The sequence below is a fragment of the Petaurus breviceps genome, unplaced genomic scaffold, assembly GCF_028583685.1.
Source record: "Petaurus breviceps papuanus isolate PSGF00001 unplaced genomic scaffold, PetGlider_PUasm1.0 185, whole genome shotgun sequence".
Lineage (NCBI taxonomy): Eukaryota > Metazoa > Chordata > Mammalia > Diprotodontia > Petauridae > Petaurus > Petaurus breviceps.
In genome coordinates this window covers 30,186,649-30,206,557 of record NW_027185797.1, presented here as the reverse complement: position 1 = coordinate 30,206,557, position 19,909 = coordinate 30,186,649, and the positions used below count along the sequence as shown (strand labels likewise).

Here is a 19,909-nt window from a genome sequence, read left to right as displayed (position 1 = left end):
CAGACTTCAGAAAAACCTAGAAAGACTTCTATGAACTGATGCTGAGTGAAGTGAGCAGAACCAGGAGAATATTGTAGACAGTAATAGTCACATTGTACGATGACTGACCTTGACAGACTTAACCCTGGTCTCAGCAATGCAAGGACCTAAAACAATTTAAAAAGACTCATGATGGAAAATGTTGTTGACATCCGGAGAAAGAACTATAGAGTTGGAATGCGGAGCGAAGCAACAATTTTCTTTTCTTTTGTGTTGTGTTTTGTTTTCTTTTTTATGGTTTCTCCCATTATAATTCTTCTATGCAACATAACTAATGTAAAAATGCATTTAATAGGAATGTATGTGTAAAGTCTCTATCAGATTGCAAGTCATCTTGGGGAGGGAGAGGAGAGGGGGGAATTTCAAACTTATGGAAGTGCATGTTGAAAATTAAAAATAAATAATTTAACTAATAAAAAATGAGGAAGATGGAAAAAAGTCCTCCCTGAAAATTGGGTTTTCAAGGCTATGCCCAGGTTCACAGGAATAACATCAGTCTTCTTTCCAGTTAGTTGAATAACCAAAACTCCTCCCCAGTGGAAAAGATCATGGTCCTGTGGAAAATGGGTTTGATCTCAAAATCAGAGGAAATGGGTTAAAATCCTGACTTTGCTACTCAATAGTCATATAACCTTGAGCAACTCACTGAACCTTCTGGGCCTCTGTTTCTTTATTTATGAAATGAGAGGGTTGGATCAGATGGTCTCCGAGGTGCCTTGCAGTTCTGAATCTGCCGTGTTGTGTTCTTTGGCTCACATCTAGTGGTGTGACTCGGGAAGTTTTCATTCTTACCAAGATGAAGAAAAGTAGGATGGGATTGTGGTTAGAGAGCCAGCCTGGACATTTACTAGCTGTGTGACCCCAGGCAAGTTACTTAACCCTGTTTACCTTAGTTTCTTCATTAATAATATGACCCGGCGATGGAAATGGCAAGCCACTCCAGCATCTCTGCCAAGAAAACCCCACATGGTGTCGTGAAGAGGAGGACACGACTGAAAAAGACTGAACAACAAGCCAGTCTGTACATCAGAAAGACCCTGAGTTTAAGGCCACCTTTTGATATATCCTGGTGATGTTTTCACTGGTTGTGGACTGTGGGTAGGTCACTTAACCTCTCAGCATCCCCAGGCGACTCTCTAGGAAGGGAAGAGCATAGCTTTATAGCTAAAAGGGCATTCAAAGACCATTTAGTCCAACCCCTCATTTTACAAGTGAGGAAACTAAGGCTCATAAAGGTGAAATGACTTATCCAAGGTCACACTGGATAAGTTGTAAAGCAGTTGCCTATGTGCATTGTTGGAGAGAGTCATAGTGATGAAATCCTATGTCCATATACAAGATAAAAATATGAAGAATGTTAGTACAGTGTAGAGAAGACAATATAGGCCTCTGCGTCAATGAGCCCTGAGGAGACAGCAGCTCTGCGACTTTGAGAAGGGCATTGAAGGTGAAGTCCCAAGACCTTGGTTCGAATCCTGACTTTATCATGTACAAGCTTGGTTTGGGTGAACTAATCATCTTCCTGTGCCTGTTTCCTCCCTTGTAAAATGAAGGAGTTGGACTAGGCAGCCTCTAAGATTCTTTCCAGCCCAGAAGTCTACTCTAGGAATAATAAATTTGTTCTCCACATGGCAAGCAGCTTTGGTCTGAGGAGCTCAAGGCATGCTGGGTAATACACTCTCACATGGAATAATGTATTTACTCATCACAGGAGGACTTTCTGAGATGACACAGAGCAGCACGATGAATTCCTGAGAATATTAAACCCCAAAGGAAAGAGAGCCCTGGGGGGGCGAAAACCATTCTGTCTCCAGCACACTCATGGACACACTGAGAGCCGCTCTTTGCTCCCACCTTGGAGCCCATTGCCAGAAGGCTGCCTCTATTGTCTGGTCTTCTTTCAAGTCTGGGTCTCACATGCTTTCACTCTTTCTTTCTTTGCTAATAGTCTGAGTCTCCTCCTCCTGCATCCTTCCAGAAGCACTCTAGAAATGTGAGCCATACAAGACAGTGGCTGCCTACAGGGAGGATATGGTGGCTTTATATCATGAGAGGTGAATGACTTGCCCAGGGTCACACAGAACTTCCCCCTAGCCCTCAGTACCCTCAGTCCTCACCCTCTCTCCTTTGCTTCTGTATTATTGGAGTCAGCCTAGCCTTCTGGGACTGAACTCAGACCTCCACACCAAGCTCTTTCCACCTCTGAATCAGCAAACACTATTTTACTAAAGGAGACCCCAGAAGTCATCTAGTCCAACTTTCACATTTTATAGATAAAGGGACTGAAGCCCAGAGAATTGAATTGACTTGAAATGACATGACTCACCCAAGGTCATAAAGGCATGAAGTATCAGAGGGGGATTTGAACCCAGGTCCTCTGGCCCCAGAACCATGGCCCTTTCCACTTTACCCAGATATGCTTGGCTTTATTTCAGAAGAAGTTTAAGAACCACTTACGTCATAATACATGCGCTGACCAGGCCATTGCAAGGCTTTCTTTCGGGAGTCAGAGGGAAAGTCCAGGTTTTCATGTCGATATGGATTACCTGAAAATCCCAGGGGAAAAAGAAACACAACCCAAAACTCAGGTGCCAGTGTGGATAGAGGCTATTGTATTTTTAAGTTAGAAACAATCAGGTAGAATGGGGGAAATGATACCTCTTTGTAAAGTGTTTTACAGACATGATCACATTTGGTCCTCACAACTACCCTCTGAGGTAAGTGCTATTATTATCCCCATTTTACACATGAGGAAACTGAGGCTGTTGGTAAAGGGCTTCACAAACCTTAAAGAATTATGGAAATGTCAGCTATGTAGTATGGTGACTGTCCGAGAGAGAGACAGAGACAGAGAGAGACAGAGAGAGACACACACACACACAGAGAGAGAGAGCGAGAGAGAGCACAGTGACAACAGGAATGATAACAATTGAATTTTATCTCATGAGAGGTGTGGTCAATTCTTTGATAAATCATGCATCCAAAAGAAATGACATTGAGACATCCTGCTCACCTCCTGACACAGAGGTGATGAAAATTGAAATGCTGAAAGAAATGAACATTTTTAGAGAAGGCTAATGGGACAGTTTGGTTTGGCAGATCATGTGGTTATATATTGAAGACCTTATTAGGGTTTTTTATTTGCTTAGTGGGAGGATGGATATCGGGGGACAGGTTAATAAAATGCTTGTTAATTATAAATATAATAATGATAAACTTTTTAAAACAAAAATATAGTTTTTGGCCTCATTGAATTTTATAGTTACTTTTTCCCCCTGAGAAACTTTTATCCATTCTTCTTAAAAGATAAAAATAAATACCAAGCATTCACTCTATTGATCACTCAAAGAGAATGGGGGTGGGGGGGATCTGTTTAGACACTCTTTCTTACATTCAAGTTTTCTTTCCAGAAGGAATCAATTTTTCTCTTTCTTCATGCATCACTCTTATAAGCTTTTATTAGAATGAATCAGGTCCTTGACCTTCCCCACATTTTCATTACTTCTAGAGACAAAACCAACTGCTTTGTCCTCCCGTAATGGAAATCTTTCCTAGCTTCTTCAAAGTCTTTTGTGCCCATCACATCACATCATGTCTCTTGACATGATTTCTTCTCCAAAAGTTTCTTGAAATATGTCAAATGTCTCAATTGCAGATGTTAAAGCTTCAAAAGAAAACTCCATTGGTTATTAGTTCTTTGTCCTAAATAAAGGCTATTCATGTGTCATCAGGCACAAACACCACACTTGTACTGAATACAGTGGTGATAGCATTTTTGGAGACCAACTCTAAGAGAGTGGCTGCTGATATCCCATTTCCTTTTCTGTTTATTCAAGTCACAGAGAAGAATTAGGCTCGTTATTTTGAAGTTAATTCTCCTACCTCTTGAGCCCAACAGTAGTGGGTAGATAGCAAACACTCAATAAACATTTGTTGGTAGATGGGCTGATGAGAGAAATACTTCCCAGAACTCAGAAGAGAGGCCAGGGCTGGTCATGTCAATTTGAGATAGGCTTCTGAAAGTGGTCTACATGGAGATGGCAACTAAGGCAATGAGAATGTGAAAAATGCAGGGCTAAGTCTTGGGGAATAACCAATATTCAGGGGCAGATAGAAGACAAAGGAGGCTGATTTACAGAGAAAGAGGACACTATGATCATAAGACCCAATGTTTATAGCCAGCCTCAGAGGGCCTCTAGTCCAAACCCTGAATACAGATGTCAAGAGAAGTTGGGTGATTTACTGAAGATGTCGCAGGTTATAAGTGACCAAGGCAAGTTATTTGAGACCAGACAATTTGACTCCAACTCCAGGGCTTTTTTTTTCTCTATGGCAGGAGAGGTTTAGAGGGGAAATGATGAACAGAGAAGTCAAGGAGAATGAAGACTGAGAAAAGGCAGTGTTGCTTCTAATTTGGTATTTAAGAGGTCAATGGTGACTTCTTGAGAGGGTATATCTGAGGAGCAGGCAGAATAGGTAGATGTAGGGAGACAGTTCAGGCAGCACCATGGACAGTGCCAAAAGGGTGACTGCAGGGAACCCCTAAGTTAAGGAGAATCTGAAAGCACCCCTGGAGCATTGAGAGGAGCCAGATAGGAGGCAAGAGAGGCAGCTTGTGTGAAGGGGATAAAGAACTGGTCTTGGAGCCAAGATGACCCAGATTCAAGTTAAGTGATGCCTCTGACACATATTGGCTTGAGTGACCCTGGACGTTTCTTAAGCTCCTCTCCGTGCTCTATCTAGACAACAGGGCAGGTGCTAATCTGCATTGGTAGAGGGAATGTCCACCTTGAGAGCCCCCTATGCCAATGCAATCACAATATAGTTCCTGTCTATAGATAGTGGGGAGAGGTCTGGAGTATGTTGAGATCAGGCTGGTCCATAGATGGTGGCAAGAACATGTGGAAAGAATGAGGAAAACTTCACCTGCAAGGTGGGCTACATTTCCTTTATTAAGCATGCCCCCCTCTTGGAGCCTCTTGTCAACACCAGGGAGACGACATGTAAAAGATGTACAAAAGATATTTTTAAAAATCCATGTTGTAGAAGGGATTCTGGGTCAGACCCACTGAATGGTTGGAGCAGATCCCTTCTGACTCCAAGATGCTAGGATTGTGTGACACTCTTGGCTCTCACACTAAGTTGCTGTGTGATCTTCAGCAAATCACTTTTCTTCTCTGAACCTTCACTTCCTTAGCTGCAAAACATAGTTTTGGACTCAATGATTTCTAGGATCCTTTCCACACATATCTGATTCCATGAGTCTATTTATTGGACAATCAAGTCTATCCCTATCCTCAGCACCACAAGGAACAGCTGATGTGGTCTCTGCCCTCAAGGATGAGTAGAGTGGGGTGGGGTGGGAGGAACATGTATAGAAAAATGAGAGAATGAGGTTGATCCTAAATTCGATATATGGCATTGGATAGAAATGCAAATGAGACAGCAAAGAACACTTTCCCCAAGTGTCAGCTGAGAAATCTTTAAAGAGAAGGTGGGCTAAGTCCCAGGCTTTCATACCTTGGAGTGGTTTAGGTATTTGGAAGGAGTTGAGGCTGGCCATTGAACTCAAGATGTATGACCCATGGAAAGGGTCCCTCCCACTCTGACAACACACCCCAGTCAAGTTTTTAAGGGATATAAACCAACTCCTAGGACAATAGAGTCTGTGGAATACTATTTTATAATGGGCATCTTGTTGAATATTTCAAGGATCAGCAATTTTTTCTGTACCTTCCCAGTTCCAACCCAGATGCTGACTCCTCCTTGTTCTAGGCCAAACAACCCATTACTTTTTGCCAAAGCTGGTGATGAGGCTCCCTGGGTTTCTCAGGACAAGATTCTGAGATGAAATCTGGTGTAGTGGATGGGGGCAGGATCTGGAGTCATAAAGACCTGGGTTCAGATCTTGCCTTAGATATTTACTACTATGCGACCTGGTGCAAATCATTTCTCTGGTCTTAATTTTACTCATCTTTTCGATGAAGGGTTTGAACCAGATAATGTCCGAGGCTCCTTCTAGCTTTGAATGTGTGATGCTAAGTGTGACCTCAAACATGTCAATTCCCTCCTCAATGTTATAATAAAAATAATAATAGCATTTATATTATACTTTAAAGTTTGCAAATAACTTTACAAATAATATCTCATTTTTATCCTCACAACCCTTGAAGGGAGGTGCCATTATTATCCCCATTTTTCAGACGAGTGAACGGAGGCAGACAGAAATTAAATGCTTAGGGTCACACAACTAGTTAGTGTCTGAGGCTGGATTTGAACTCAGGTGTTGCAGATTCCACATCCAGCACTTTACTGCACAACCTAGCTGCCTCATTATTATGATGGAATCATTTAACATCTCAGAGCCTCAGTTTACTCAGATATAAAATAAAGGATTTAGACCAGATGGCTTCTGAGGGTCCAGTTTTAGACCTGGGATCCTTTGAAAATGAACCACAGTCTCTCAAAGCTGGTCCCACACCTGATGCCTTTCTAGTCTACTGTAGGACCTATCAGAAGCTGCATCCTGCTGGCGTGACCCCTGGCAGCCAGGTCCAAGACCACACCATGAAGAACCATGAGAGTGTAGGAATGGGCTTCTGATCTGGATGGGTAGGACTGGGTCCAGTTCAACCCATGTCTATCCATACATGCTCCTGAGCTTCCTTTTTTCGATGTTGAGTCAAAAATAGCAAAAACAAGCCCCAGACTGAAGCAATAAGACCATGATCAACTTTCTTTTACCTTTTGCTTTCCTTAGAACAGTTGTTTCATACGGGTTCGTAGGCATGGTAGCAGGAAAAGGCTGTTGGAGACTCGAAACAAGACCAGTGTTCATGTCCTTTGGGGAGGTGAAGCTTGGGAACATGGCAAACCGAGAGATGTGGGTCTGATAGGGGTGTCCAACTGGAAACCCCATGCACAGTGGACTTAGGGTTAGTTTCAGCAAAAAGAGGAAGGGGGGAGAATCAAAACAGAATGGAAATGAATACATTAATAGCATTAAGTCTTCTGTCGTCCTTGAAAGGTCATGTGTTCAGATAACTTCAGAATTAATTAAAGAAAAATCATTTATCCTTGAACTGGGCTGCGTTTACTAGTAGACCCCATTCTATTTAACACAATTCAACAAACATTGTTGAAACCATTGTTGGATGCAAGGGTCTGCAGCCAGGTAATGAGGACAAAGACAAAAACTGTAGCAGGGGCAATGCCTGTCCTTCAGGAGTTTACATTTGCCCGTGTGTGAGATTTACAACATAAGTAAATTTACAGGTAAATAAATCCAGTATCTATACAGTAATTCAAAGTTACCTCAAGGGATAAAGCATTAAGAACTGTGGAGAGATCAAGATGAATCTCAAGGCAAAAACCACCTGGTTTTATTTAACAAGAATACTGTAGATTTTTGGCTGCTACAGCACAGGCAATGGTACATGGGAAGAAAATGAAATGGTAGCCCCAGGGGAGGTGGCCACACTTTTTTTTCTTTTGAAAAATGACAATCATTAGTGGAAATAGAAACAAGTAAAAGTGAGAAAGGCCTTTGTTCCAACAGCCTCAACATTCTTCCCAGCTCTGCTCTAGCTCTGGGCAAGGTTGGCTACAGAATAAAATGGAGCCCATTTGCTGTGAACTTCCTCAGATGCCTTCTGCCCCTCTCCTTCAGCTCTGTCTCCCATGATGAGGTGGCCTTGCCCCTGACAAAAGTCAACCCCTCCACCTGCTCAAGCCACCCCATTCCTCCTATCTCCCCTAGCAGATCAATCCCTCTGTCATCCTCCAATTCTCACTCATTTTCCATCTCTCCCTCTGTTCTTCCTGTCTGCAAAGATGCCCATGCCTCTTCTCTCTTAAAAAAACCCTCCTTTGATCCTTCCATCCTCATTAATCATGTGTGTGTATATATGTATGCATAAGTATATATATATATATATATGCATAAGTATATATATCTTCTGCCCTTTGTAGCTAAATCCTTGAAAGGGCACCTACCATTGCTGCCTCCACTTCCTCCCTTCTCACTCTTTGGCTTTTGAACTCATCCTTCCACTGAAATTGCCCTCTCCAAAGTTACTGATAATCTCATAATTGTCAAATCCAATGGCTTTTCTCAATGTTCATTCTCCTTGACCTCTCTGCACCCTTGGGGTGATGATCCCCCATCCTCTTTAAAAAATCTCTTCTCTCTAGGTCTTCAGGACACCCCTCTCCCCATGCTGGTTCTCCTCCTCCCTCTCTGATGGCTCCTTCTCTGTCTCCTTTTCTGGATCCTCCTCCAGATCACACCCTCTAATCATAGGTGTCCCTCAGGGTTCTGTCCTGGGCCCTTTTCTCTTCTCTCTCCTTATTACTTCACTTGGTGATCTCATCAGCTCCCATGGAAATTACCATCTGATGACTCAAATCTTTCTTGTCCGAATCTTTCTGCTAAGCTCCCATCTCACATCAACTACTTTTCAGACATTTTGAGCTGGATGTCCAGTAGAATATTCAACCCAGCATGTCTAAAACAGAACTCATTATCTTTCCCCTAAACACTCCCTGCCTCTTGCCTCCTGCCAGTGTGGAAGGCAGCAATATCCTCCCAGTCTCTAATGCTCACCACCTGGACTCCTCACTCTGTCTCACACCCATGTCTGAGCTATTGCCAAGGTCCGTTATTTCTACCTGGGCGCCATCTCTCAAATATGCTTCCTTCTGTCATCTTGACATAGCCTCCCTTCTGGTTCAGGCCCTCATCACCTCCCACCTGGACCACTGCAATGGCCAGCTGGGGCAGGGTCTGCCCATCTCGAGTCTCTCCCTACTTCAGACCATCCTCCGTTCCTCTACCCAAGTGATTGTTTTAAAGCGCTAGTCTTGTCAACACTGCCCTACTCAGTGAACTATCACCTTGAGGATCAAGTGCTCTGTTTGGCATTCAAAGTCTTCCCAACCTGACTCCCTCCTCTCTTTCCAGTCTTTGACAAACTTACTCCCTGATTCATACTCTCTGATCCAGTGACACTGGTTTCCTGGCTGTTCCATGGACAAGACACTAAGGCACTCCACCTTATGAAAATACTCAGAGAACTTTCTCTGACTGTTCCCCAGGCCTGCAACACTCTCTCCCTTTTGTGCTCTACTGGTCTCTCTGACTTCCTTTAAGTCCCAACTAAAATCTCACCTTCTTCAGGAAGACTTCCCCAGCCCATCTTAATTCTAGGTCCCTCCCTCTGCTAATTATTTCCATTTTGTCCTGTATATAATTTTCTCTCTGCATGTTGTGTCCCTCATTAGATTGTAAAGTAAGTTCCTTGAGGGCAGGGACTGTTTTTTGCCCCCTTTTACATCCCCAGTAGCATAGTGCCCAGCACATAGACACCCAATACAAGTTGCTTGAGGACTGTGAATGAAGGGAAGCCCTCTACCTCCCAAGGACCCCGCTGGCTAGCCCCTAGCCTTAGCCTGCCCTGTGAACTACTTCAAGATATTGCCATTTTATTAAAGAGAAATTGGAAAAGCTCCTGGTAGGGAAATGTCTGTGGAACTTGTCAGCACTATGTGCAGAATGCTAAAAAGAAGGGTCGTCTGCCTGAGAAAAACAGTTCAATTTTTCCATGTTGATTCTCTTCACTCTGTTAATTGCAGATAAGAAGAAGCTTGAAAATATTATGATTGGCTGCTTGGAATGATTTTTTTTTTTAACCCTGCAGACCTTAATTTTAAGGCTCTTTAAAATAGGCACTGACTGTGTCAAAAAACACTTTACCAAAAAGGGAAAATTCAATTTTCATTTGGTTGGGCACTTCATGGGAGGAAAATCACTTAGAGTGTTAAATAAAGGCTTTCTTAAAAAAGAGCTTCCCCTCCCCCTGTCTATGCACATAACTGTCCCCCCCCCCTGCCAGCCCCCCCTCCACCCCCCTGTAGGGCAGGGGCTGCCTGGTAAGTCATCCCCTTCTGGATTCGGGGTGGGCAGGAGAATACTCACTCTGCTGCGGTATGCAGTGACTTAGGAAGCCTGGGAGAGAAAAAAGGAAAACAGAACAAAATGACATTAAAGAAAATGGCTTAGAGAGCAGCACTTTAAGGCTATTTAAGAAACAAATGGATCTTTAAAAAGCAAGGAACAAAAACCAGACAAAGACCGACAGCACCAAACAATCGGCGACTCCAGAGTCTATTTGGGGGCGGCTTGGAGGCTAAGCTTTGTCTGTCCTTTCTTCTTCCCTGGCTTTCTTTCTAACTGGTCAGCGTCTCTAAGAACCATCTACCACCCGCTCTGAACGGAGAGTTTGGCAGCTGCCTTCAGTCCCTGAGATTAATCACACTCTGGCTTCTGGCCACCTCTGGTCTTGCTATCAGCTAGGACTCATACTGTGCTGGGACTTGGAAATCCTGTGATAGTGTGGGCCTGGCCCAGCTTCATGACCTCAAAGGAACCTGTGTGAGCCTTTGCTCCACGAGACAGGAGCCGTGAAGGCACCTACGTCATCACGTGCTCTCCCTCTTCTCTGGATGGTGCAATGGCTATCAGTAGTACATGCCGATCTGGGAGGCTCTGTACCCAATCCTTCACTCCCCCTCCCCAGGCCCAACCAGCTCAGCCCAAAGTTGGCCCAGCCAAAGGTTCTGGAGCTGTGTTTATATTCTAGGAAATCTGGCGCGGTTGGAGACCTGACTGATAGAGCTCTCATTTAGGAAAGGCTTTCTTTAAGGTTTGTAGATCTGATTGGCAAGACAACCTGGGAGGCAGGTGCTCTCATTACTTTCATTTTACAGATGAGGAAATTCATCTGAGGTCTGGAGGAAGAAAATGACTTGCCCAGGTTCACCCAATTAGTTAAACCAAGGGGTCCTTTCCTGACTGCAAGCCTCAGACAGCCCACTATAGCTGCAGTCTCCCTCATTTGGACTTTAGCTCAATTAACAAGGATGAGTCTGTGTAAATAAGCTATAGGATTGGAGGCCATGGAAACAAGGGTTAAGGTTTATTTATCTTTTTCCAGATTTTAAAATTATTTGAGTTCTTTTCTCTTAAACACACACACACAGACACATAATTTCTTTAAAACAAACAAAAATAACCCAAGATAAAACCTTCCCCCTAAATTTGACTTTAAAGGTTGTAGCATGGAAAGTATTCATTGAATTTGTAGTCAGAAGACTTGGATTCGAATTGCCCCCTTAATGCTTTCATGCACTTGGACCAGTCACATGTCCAGTGAAGCCACCCTTTTGCTGTCCTTCCATTTCCTAACTCTCTGGGCTGAATGGCCCTCGTGCTTGGAACTCTCTCTCTCTTCTTCTTCTTCACCTTATGGCTCTTTTCAAGTCTTAGCTAAACTCCTACCTTCCACAAAAAAAACAAAACATTTTTCAGCCCTCCTTTACCTTGCTGCCTTCCCTCAGAGACTCCTCTTAATCTATCCTATTTATATCTTGTTCAATATAGTTTTTTGCAGATTGACTTCCCCACTCAGGGGGGTGCTGGTATAAATATTTAACAACCAGTTCTCGGGGTGGGTTATGTATGACATACCGTTAAGTTGAATTTTTACCACTTTCTTAAGACTAGAGAATCAATACATGAAGCCCTGATTTGTAGCATTTGTCAATTTCTGAGACATAAATGATCACACAGAAAATTCCACAATTGGCTCCCTAGCTCCAGATGGCCCCCATTAGACTGTGAGCTCCCTGAGGGCAGAGATTCCCCCCCCCCCTTTCTTTGTATCCCTAGTGCTCAGTACAATGTCTGGCACATAGCTCAATAAATGCTACCTGACTGCATCTTTCATATTTTCTCTTTGGGCCTCAGTTTCCTCAGTTGTAAAAAGAGTGCAATCAGACTCAATGACCTTCAAAGTCCCCTCTGTCTCTATATCCAATGATCTTATGGCAGTCATTGCAGTGGCTTATTAAGATTAAATATGGTCCGTACTTGTGGTTTTGTGGTGACAAGAAGCTACTGATGAGGAAAATCCTTCTTCAGAGTATAATAAAAAGCTGTTTTACACCTTATTTTAGAGTAGCCTGGAGTAGTAAGAGGTTAAGTGACTTGCCCAGGGTGACAATCAGGATGCATTAATGGTAGGACTTGAACCTGGGTCTTTCTGACCTCACTGGGGCTAGTTCACTATCCAGTGTACCACACTGCCTCTCAAGGTTCAATACATGTTCTCTAAAAGCAGAAGAAATGCACCAGAATTTAGATGTAAATAATACTGACATTCACATAGCAATTTCACAGGCTTTAAATACATGTTCCCACTGAACTTCTTCCCAGGTCATTACCACAGGGCTTGTTTTTCTTGTTTTTCAGATCAGGAAACTGAGGACCAGAGACTTGTCCATGGTCACAGAGGTACTAAGTGTCAAAGATGGGGATTGAATTCAGGTCTAGCTCTCTCACTAAACCACAGAGCTTCTCTGTAAAGAATCCTGCCATTTATAAATGTACTATAGTCCCATCCTGTTAGGCATTCAAACAATAAGTTTAGTTTGGTGCTGGGTCAGTTTTCTATTCTATCTGTGACTTGGATGTAGGGAGCTCCTGGTAAGGAAACTCCCTCTAGCTATGTTACTATCCAAGAAAATCTCTTTAAAATACTTGGGCCAGGCTGGCAAATCAAATTGAAAATAAATTGAATGCCATCAGTTGGCTAAATACCCAAAGCACACAGTAAACTCCTTGAATGATGGACTGTAGCCCCCAGAGGCTCAGACAGCCCATTTCCTGAACCTAAACCAGCTCATCAATTTTGCTGTCCTGCTGTGAGATTATACATCTGCTTTTCAAGGACCAGACTCAGGTATCCCAGTATCTGGAAAAAGGTAGCAAGATCAATTGTCTATTACACGTGCTTCTGGTGCCCTCCAGTGGCCTATCTTGATATTGACATTTCAATTTCTCAAAATAGTGAAAGATGTTTCAAATAAAAAAAATAAATGGACACTTTACTCTAGAACTTTAGAATATTCAAGGTAAAAGGGCCTCTGGACAACTCTGAGAAAGTCTAGATTCAAAAGATGTGCAAATGCTAACACTACACATTCATTTCGGAAGAAGGTAGAAGGCAAGGTATCTATCTATAAGTAGGTATGTATTTAAGCTATGAAAGCTTAAACCTGCACTCAGATTTTTGGGACACCCGGCATATGAAAAATAAACAATAAAAAATGATAATATTATTTATTTACTAGTGTGGAGCAGCAACCTAGGGAATTTGGTAAAACTATGAAATCACAATTTAGCTAAACTTTCTCCTCAAAAAGGAACCTGGTAATCATTTAATTTCTATTTCTGTGTTTAATCAAGTCTTTCTCTAAGTATGGTGAGCTTTTCTCCCTAATTAACAATACAACAGTTTGCTTTTATTTGGAATATGCAAAGGGAATGCCACACACACCCTAAATGGTTGTGCATAAATGATGTCTACAGGAGAAGGCTCAAAGAAGCCAGAATATTTGGGTTGGATGAGGAGAGGTTGAAACACCTGTTTCTCAGAGGAGGGCAATGACTGCTGCTGGGGGCTTTCAGTACAAAACGAAGCAGTTAATCAACAAGCATTACTATGTGCCTTCGAAGATAATCACTCTTCGGCTTTTAACCATCTCCGGCTTGTTGATATTGGCCAGGGCTCATACTGTGCTGGGGCCTTGGAAATCCTGTGACATCTTGGGCCTGACCCAACCTCATGACCTTAAAGGACCCTCTCTGAGCAGATGCTTCTCTATTGTGACACATGCTAGAGTTACAAAGAAAGGAGAAAACATTACCCTCAGGGAACTTATAGTCGAATTGGAGACAACTCATACTTAACTGGGCTCATACAAGATACACATAGGCTATATTGGAGGCTCTTAGGTCGGACACAGCAAAGGACTTTCTACCAGGAGGACTCGTGATATACTGCAATTATAGCTTGTTTGTTCCACAGTCAATCTTCTGTCTTAGATTCAGTGTGAGTCTACTGAAGGTATGAAGCAGGTGGAGAATCAGAGCAGGCTAGAATGGCAAGGCAATGAAGTTATCGCCTGCTCCCCCAGGTCTCCCAAAGAGAGACGATGGAATCCAGGTCCCCCAGCCCCCGGTTTGTTCACTTGTTCCTGTACTCAAAATGACGCCCTCTGCCCAGTAACTGGAGCTCCTCACATGCCACTCCCAAGCTGTTTTCTGATGACTGTAAATGATTCTGCCATTATTAACTTTCTGCTTATCAACTCTTTTACAAATTCCCTTTTTTAGTCATCACTTTTTGACATCCTAGAATGTGAAACATTCGTGTCACACAGTGATCCCCCCACTTCCCCCCCAAGAGTGTCATGGAATCTCAGGATCTCCTAGTCGACAAACTTACAAGGAGTCATTTTCATAAAGATCGCTCTTTTTGTTCTGCGTCAGGTGATAGAACTGTTGGATGGGAACACCTCTGAAAAGAAAGGAAAAGATTTGTTTAATTTTAGAGTCCAACCCACAAAGGGCCCTTTTCTTCGACCTTGAAAAAGAAGAAAGTTATCTGAACCTCACCCAGATTCAAGAAAATGTTCAATTCAACCAATGTTAAGCTTCTAGTAAGTGCCAGGCTCTGTGCTAGGGCCTTAAGATCTAGGGACAAAAGAGTTCCTGCCCTCAAGCAGGTTACATTCTGCTGGGGGCGGGGGGGAGGGGGGGGGGGGAGGGGATGCCATGAAGACAAAGGTTTCTGGAAATTTGAGCAGGGGAGGGTCTCTGCAAAGTATGTTCCTCTATCACTTTGTCTGTTATGGGTTTTACATTTTCTCTGGGATTCTCTATTTGCAGGATAAAAGCTACTGGGCAAATGATTTTCGATTGTGCTTGCATCCCCTTCATTTCCAAATGTGCAAGTGAATTGTTTTAAAGCAATGATTTTTTTTTTTAATCATTTTCCCTCTAGTTTGCCAACTTGACACCTAACCTCACAAAATCGTAGGGTCACAGGTCTAAAGATGGAAGGGGTCTTGGAGGTCTTACCTTGTCTAAACCTTAATTTTGACAGGTGAAGAGACTGAGGCCCAGAGAAGGTTCAGTGACTTGCCCAAGGTCACTTGCCCCAGGAAATTAGTAGTAGAGCTACCCTTTGAACCAAGGTCCTTTGCCTCCAAATCCAAAGCTATTTCTGTGTGCCCCATACCACTAACACATACTACACACCACATGCTGTGTACCACGCTGACTTCATTGCATTGTCCTTCTTTTCAAAGATTTTTGCTCATTAGGAATCAAATATGGCAGGACTCACCAGGAGCAAGTTTCCTTAAGGGGGCTGTTTGACATCCAGCAGGGCTGGATAATGAGATTTTCATTAGCCGGCAATCCCCTCAGTGTGCTTAAGCTCCCTCAGAGATACTGCCCACACTCTATCATGGTTTCCCCAGCCTGACTATAAAGATGGAAGGACTTTGGTTCTCTGAAGTCTTGGGGGTAAAAGGGGACATTCCCCATGACTTCACTGAATAAAAGGACACTTGGCTCCTGCATCCCACCCTCCCTCTGTGCCTCATCCCACCTGCCCTCTGTGCTTCATCCCACCTGCCCTCTGTGCCTCATCCCACAAGGATGAAAACTTCCTCAGAGAAGAGACGACTTCGTTCTTGGGATCTTCAGTGCCCTGCCCAGGGCTGGGCTCACCGTAGGCATCTAACAAATTCTTGTCACCAGATCCATCCCCTGAGCAATGAAGTCCATGCTGTGCATGCCCAGTGGGTGAAATGTGGATTCAAGCCTTTGCTCCAAAGGTAAGAATGAAATAAGTCCTTTCCTTTGGAGGATGGAGACCAGGAAGAGTGGCAATCATGATTCACTTCCTTTCTTTGAGAAGCAGCTGGGCCCTGATTATAGCCAGTTATCCCCAGGCTTACCGTGTTGCCATTATTTGTGGGTGATGGAAGAAAGAGCCATATTTTCCATCCCCCTTTACGATGCGTCCCAGTTCATCCCCTCACATTGGAAGGACAGTTCAATGGGCATTTTTATTCTTTGAATACAATGATCAGTGAATTGCCAATGCCCCAGGGAGTTAGTGGGGTTTCTGTACTGGGTCAGTGCATTGAGCTCAGTGATTAAAAAGCAACAAAACAAAAAACCCCAAACTCCAAGATCCTGCCTCTTCTGTTGGTGCTGTACTGCCTGAGAGCTCCAGTGGGCACAGGTTGGAGCAGGCAGCCCATGCTGGAATCTGGGCCCCTCCAGTTCCCAAGAGGGGGGCAGGCCAGTCCTGGGCATACTCCCTCTAAGGGATGGCCATTGGTTTATACACACACACAGAGACATCATATACACATATATACATACATGAGTATATATCTATAACTATCTTTATCTCTCTATCTATCTGTCACTGTCTCCCATTTTCCAGATGGGGAAACTGAGACTCAACACTAGATGAGGTATAAGTTGTACAAACCGTGATAGAGTCAGCTCATGCTGGCTCTGGGGTGCTGATTGTTAAATGTTTATTGTGAACATTTACATCGGAAATTGGCCAATGCTAGAAATCAGGGCTTGATTTCTTGTTTAGTTGATTGTCTAGACTTAAGAAGGTGATAGAGAAAAATAATGCAGGTTAGACTTCTTGGTATGTCCTTTTGGAGAGGTGGTTGGTGAGCCTTTGCCAGCACAGCCCTGGCTGTAGAGCTAGTAGGTACCAGGCCTTCTGCTTCTTACTATGAGCAGGGATGACTTCTTCTAAAAATATTATGCTTTTAGACATTCTTTTAAAATTCTTTTTGAGTTCCAAATTCTCTCCTTCCCTCCACCCAGTGAGAAGGCAAGAAACAGGATATCAATTATGCATGTGAAATCATGCAAAACATATTAGGGAAGATGTTTTTAATAAGCTAATTAAGATGCAGAGAATATGATTTCTTTTTTTTTTTTTTTAAAGTTGCCATCATTTCCATCCTCTAGAACATGAAGGTCTTGGAAAGGAGGAAGGTTGAGTGTAGGGTTAATGGCAAGGGGAATAGAGAGGCAGGGCTTCTGTTTTGCTGGAATCCCATGAGCAGGTAAGACCTCTCCGGTGCTGGAAGGATCCTCTGAGGAGGCTTGGAGGGGAGATATGGAAGGGATGGATGAGCTGCACTGTGTACCCCTAGAGGGAGGGTGCACCTCAGGGAGCTCCTTGGGAGTATTGATGTATAACTCATCAACACTGTTCTCCACCACCCATTGAAAAAAATTGCTGGTGGCTGTTTTGAATGGGTGGTACTTTAGGGAAGCCGGCATAGGTGTGCATCTCGGTCTAGGGTTACTGGACCTTCAGACTTGGAGTATGTTCCCCTCAGGGGCAGACCATGGCTTTAGGTCACATGAGGACAGATGAAGCCACCTCAGCCCGAAGTTTTATCATTGATAAAGCATTTATTCTATTCAGCACCAAAAACAGTCTAACAAAGAGGGGTGGAAGCATCCAGATCAGTGAACTCTGTTTTTGGTTTTCCATATCCACCCCACAAAGACATGAATCTTCTTCAGAGAAGATTTAATTTTCTGGTGCCCAGAATTGGGCACTTTTCTCAGTAACTGGGACACCCATTTCAGACAATATGAGAGGGTTTTATTGAGGGCCATGCCTAATTATGGGTGCCAGCTCTCCACTAGTTGCATAACTTTTTCCAGTCTGTAGGAACTGAAATATTAAACTCTCATTGCAGAAATGAGACATTTAACAGTTGCCAACCACAAAGAATGAATGTGTCTGTCTCCTTAAAAATGAGAACGTAACAGTAAGTCATTCTGGAGAAAAGTATTGAGGTCAACCCTGGCTTTTAGAGATGTTAGACCTGCCTTCAAGGCACCAGGAGTGATAGGAGGGGGCATCACCTGACATGCAGCTTGGGTGGGGTAGGAGTGGGGATGAGAGGGGGCCGGGGACACCCAAAGGGCATCTATCCTGATGCAAGGACAATTGGGGGGAGGGGAATGGGACTTCCTGGGGAGGGGCTGGACAGAGTAGGAAAGAGGCAAGGCTGATGGTCATTCAGCGGCTCACAGTAGGAATGCCTTGTACTTATCTAGAGGACACATGAACTCTCTGGGGACTCCATCCCCCATCAGCCTATGTAGACTATATTGGATTATGCCTTGTGCCACAGAAGTACTTGTTTAGTTGTTTGAGTCATATCTTACTCTCCATGACCCCATTGGGGGTTTTCTTGGCAGAGATCCTGGAGTGGTTGGCCATTTCCTTCTCCAGCTCATTTTACAGGTGAGGAAACTGAGGCAAACAATGACTTGTCCAGGGTCACATAGCTAGAAAGAGTCTGAGGCAAGATTTGAACTCGGGAAGATGAGTCATCCTGACTTCAGGCCCATCGCTCTGTGCCCTATGGCACCACTTAGCTGCCCCATGCTAAGGTAAGTACCACCTGGGCTTCACACAGGTTTGTGCGGGATGGAATTCTTAGGAGACCAGATTCTGTCTATATCATTACTTATATATCAAACACATCATAGCAAAATTACACCAAGCGTAGTCCTTTCCCCTCTTTGTTCCAATCCTTTCTTGTATTCTATATGATTTCATTTAATGAGATGGGTTTTGGGGAGAGGGCAGAGAAGGGAAGATATAACTAGGATCAAAGGAAAAACAAACCCCATAAAAACCCCATTTACCGTGGCCAGGGGTCTCCGCCAAAGCCGAAATGCTTGTGCCCTTTGCCGAAGAAGCGAGGAGGCTCTGATTTTGGTCTGTGTTCTTCTGGCAGTGAAATTGGTACCATGGCTCCATATTCCCGTTCAGTTCCCCACGGGAGTCTCTGTACTGGATTTGATTGCCTGAATTCCTGATATCTGTATATAAAGAAAGCATTTGAAAAAAGGAGTATGAAAATGAAATCGATTCCACCAATGTTACTATTATTTAAACTTCTCAATGTCTAGAAGTCGGTGTCACTGTTGGGGGTGACGCAGGTGTCCTGGTTGTCATGGACAGAGGCTGTAGAAGGGAGGGGGTGACTGCAATGCCAGGAGGGTATCTAGAGATGCCAGGAACTAGGCAGATTGCTGGAGTGCATGGCAAAGGTGGATAGCAGGCACTTTGGGGAGACAAGTAGTAGAAAGTAATAGGGGGTTGAATAGAGAGGGCAGGTTGAATATTTTTGGTGAGAATGGTGGATGAATGAAGATGTGGGTGAGTAGAGAGTGGGGGGTGATGCATTCCCATTGGTTCTCCTTCCTCTGTATGGCTCAGTTCTCCTGGGTTCCCCATTCCCCACAGCACAACAAGGAACTTGAATAGAATTTCCAGAGTAGCAGAGAATAAAGTACCATTTTTACCTTCATTGTTGGCCCTGTGGGAAGGGGAACAAACTCCCAATAACCTACAAGAGTCTCTTATTCTCTAGGACAGAACAATGATCACCTGCCATGGAGATCTGCCTCTGATTCGCCCCCTCCATGTCTTGTGGAACATTCCTGCCTCCTGAGGTGCCCCCTCCCCAGCAAGCCCCAGCCTCACCATGGATCACTCAATGGACACTTGGAAAAAACTACCTTTGCCAGTGTAGTGTTGGAAAATCCAGCACCTTTCAGAGATGATTAAGTCATTGGATAGTCAAGGGTCTAATCCAGAGTCATACAGCTAGTGTGCCTCAGAGGCAGGGCTTGAGTCCAGCCAGTCTTGACACAAAGACAAACCTTTAAGTGAATAATTTCTTTTTTTCACCCCTCTTTTCTCTCATTTCTCCTCCTCCTCCTCCTCTTCCTCCTCCTTCTCCTTCTTCTTCTTCTTCTTCTTCTTCTTCTTCTTCTTCTTCTTCTTCTTCTTCTTCTTCTTCTTCTTCTTCTTCTTCTTCTTCTTCTTCTTCTTCTTCTCCTTCTTCTTCTTCTTCTCCTTCTCCTTCTCCTTCTCCTTCTTCT

General features: G+C 43.7%; 1 protein-coding gene across 1 annotated transcript in view; it reads right to left on the bottom strand.

The window, feature by feature from the left end:
• Positions 1-19,909, bottom strand: part of SPMIP4 (sperm microtubule inner protein 4) — a 42,572-nt gene that overhangs the window by 13,454 nt on the left and 9,209 nt on the right. Inside the window, exons 2-6 of the mRNA XM_069088260.1 lie at positions 18,665-18,841; positions 14,388-14,459; positions 10,016-10,045; positions 6,784-6,968; positions 2,497-2,585 (exon numbers count right to left, since the gene is read on the bottom strand). Coding sequence (XP_068944361.1) covers positions 2,497-2,585; positions 6,784-6,968; positions 10,016-10,045; positions 14,388-14,459; positions 18,665-18,841 — 553 coding nt within the window. The remainder of the gene's footprint in view (positions 1-2,496; positions 2,586-6,783; positions 6,969-10,015; positions 10,046-14,387; positions 14,460-18,664; positions 18,842-19,909) is intronic.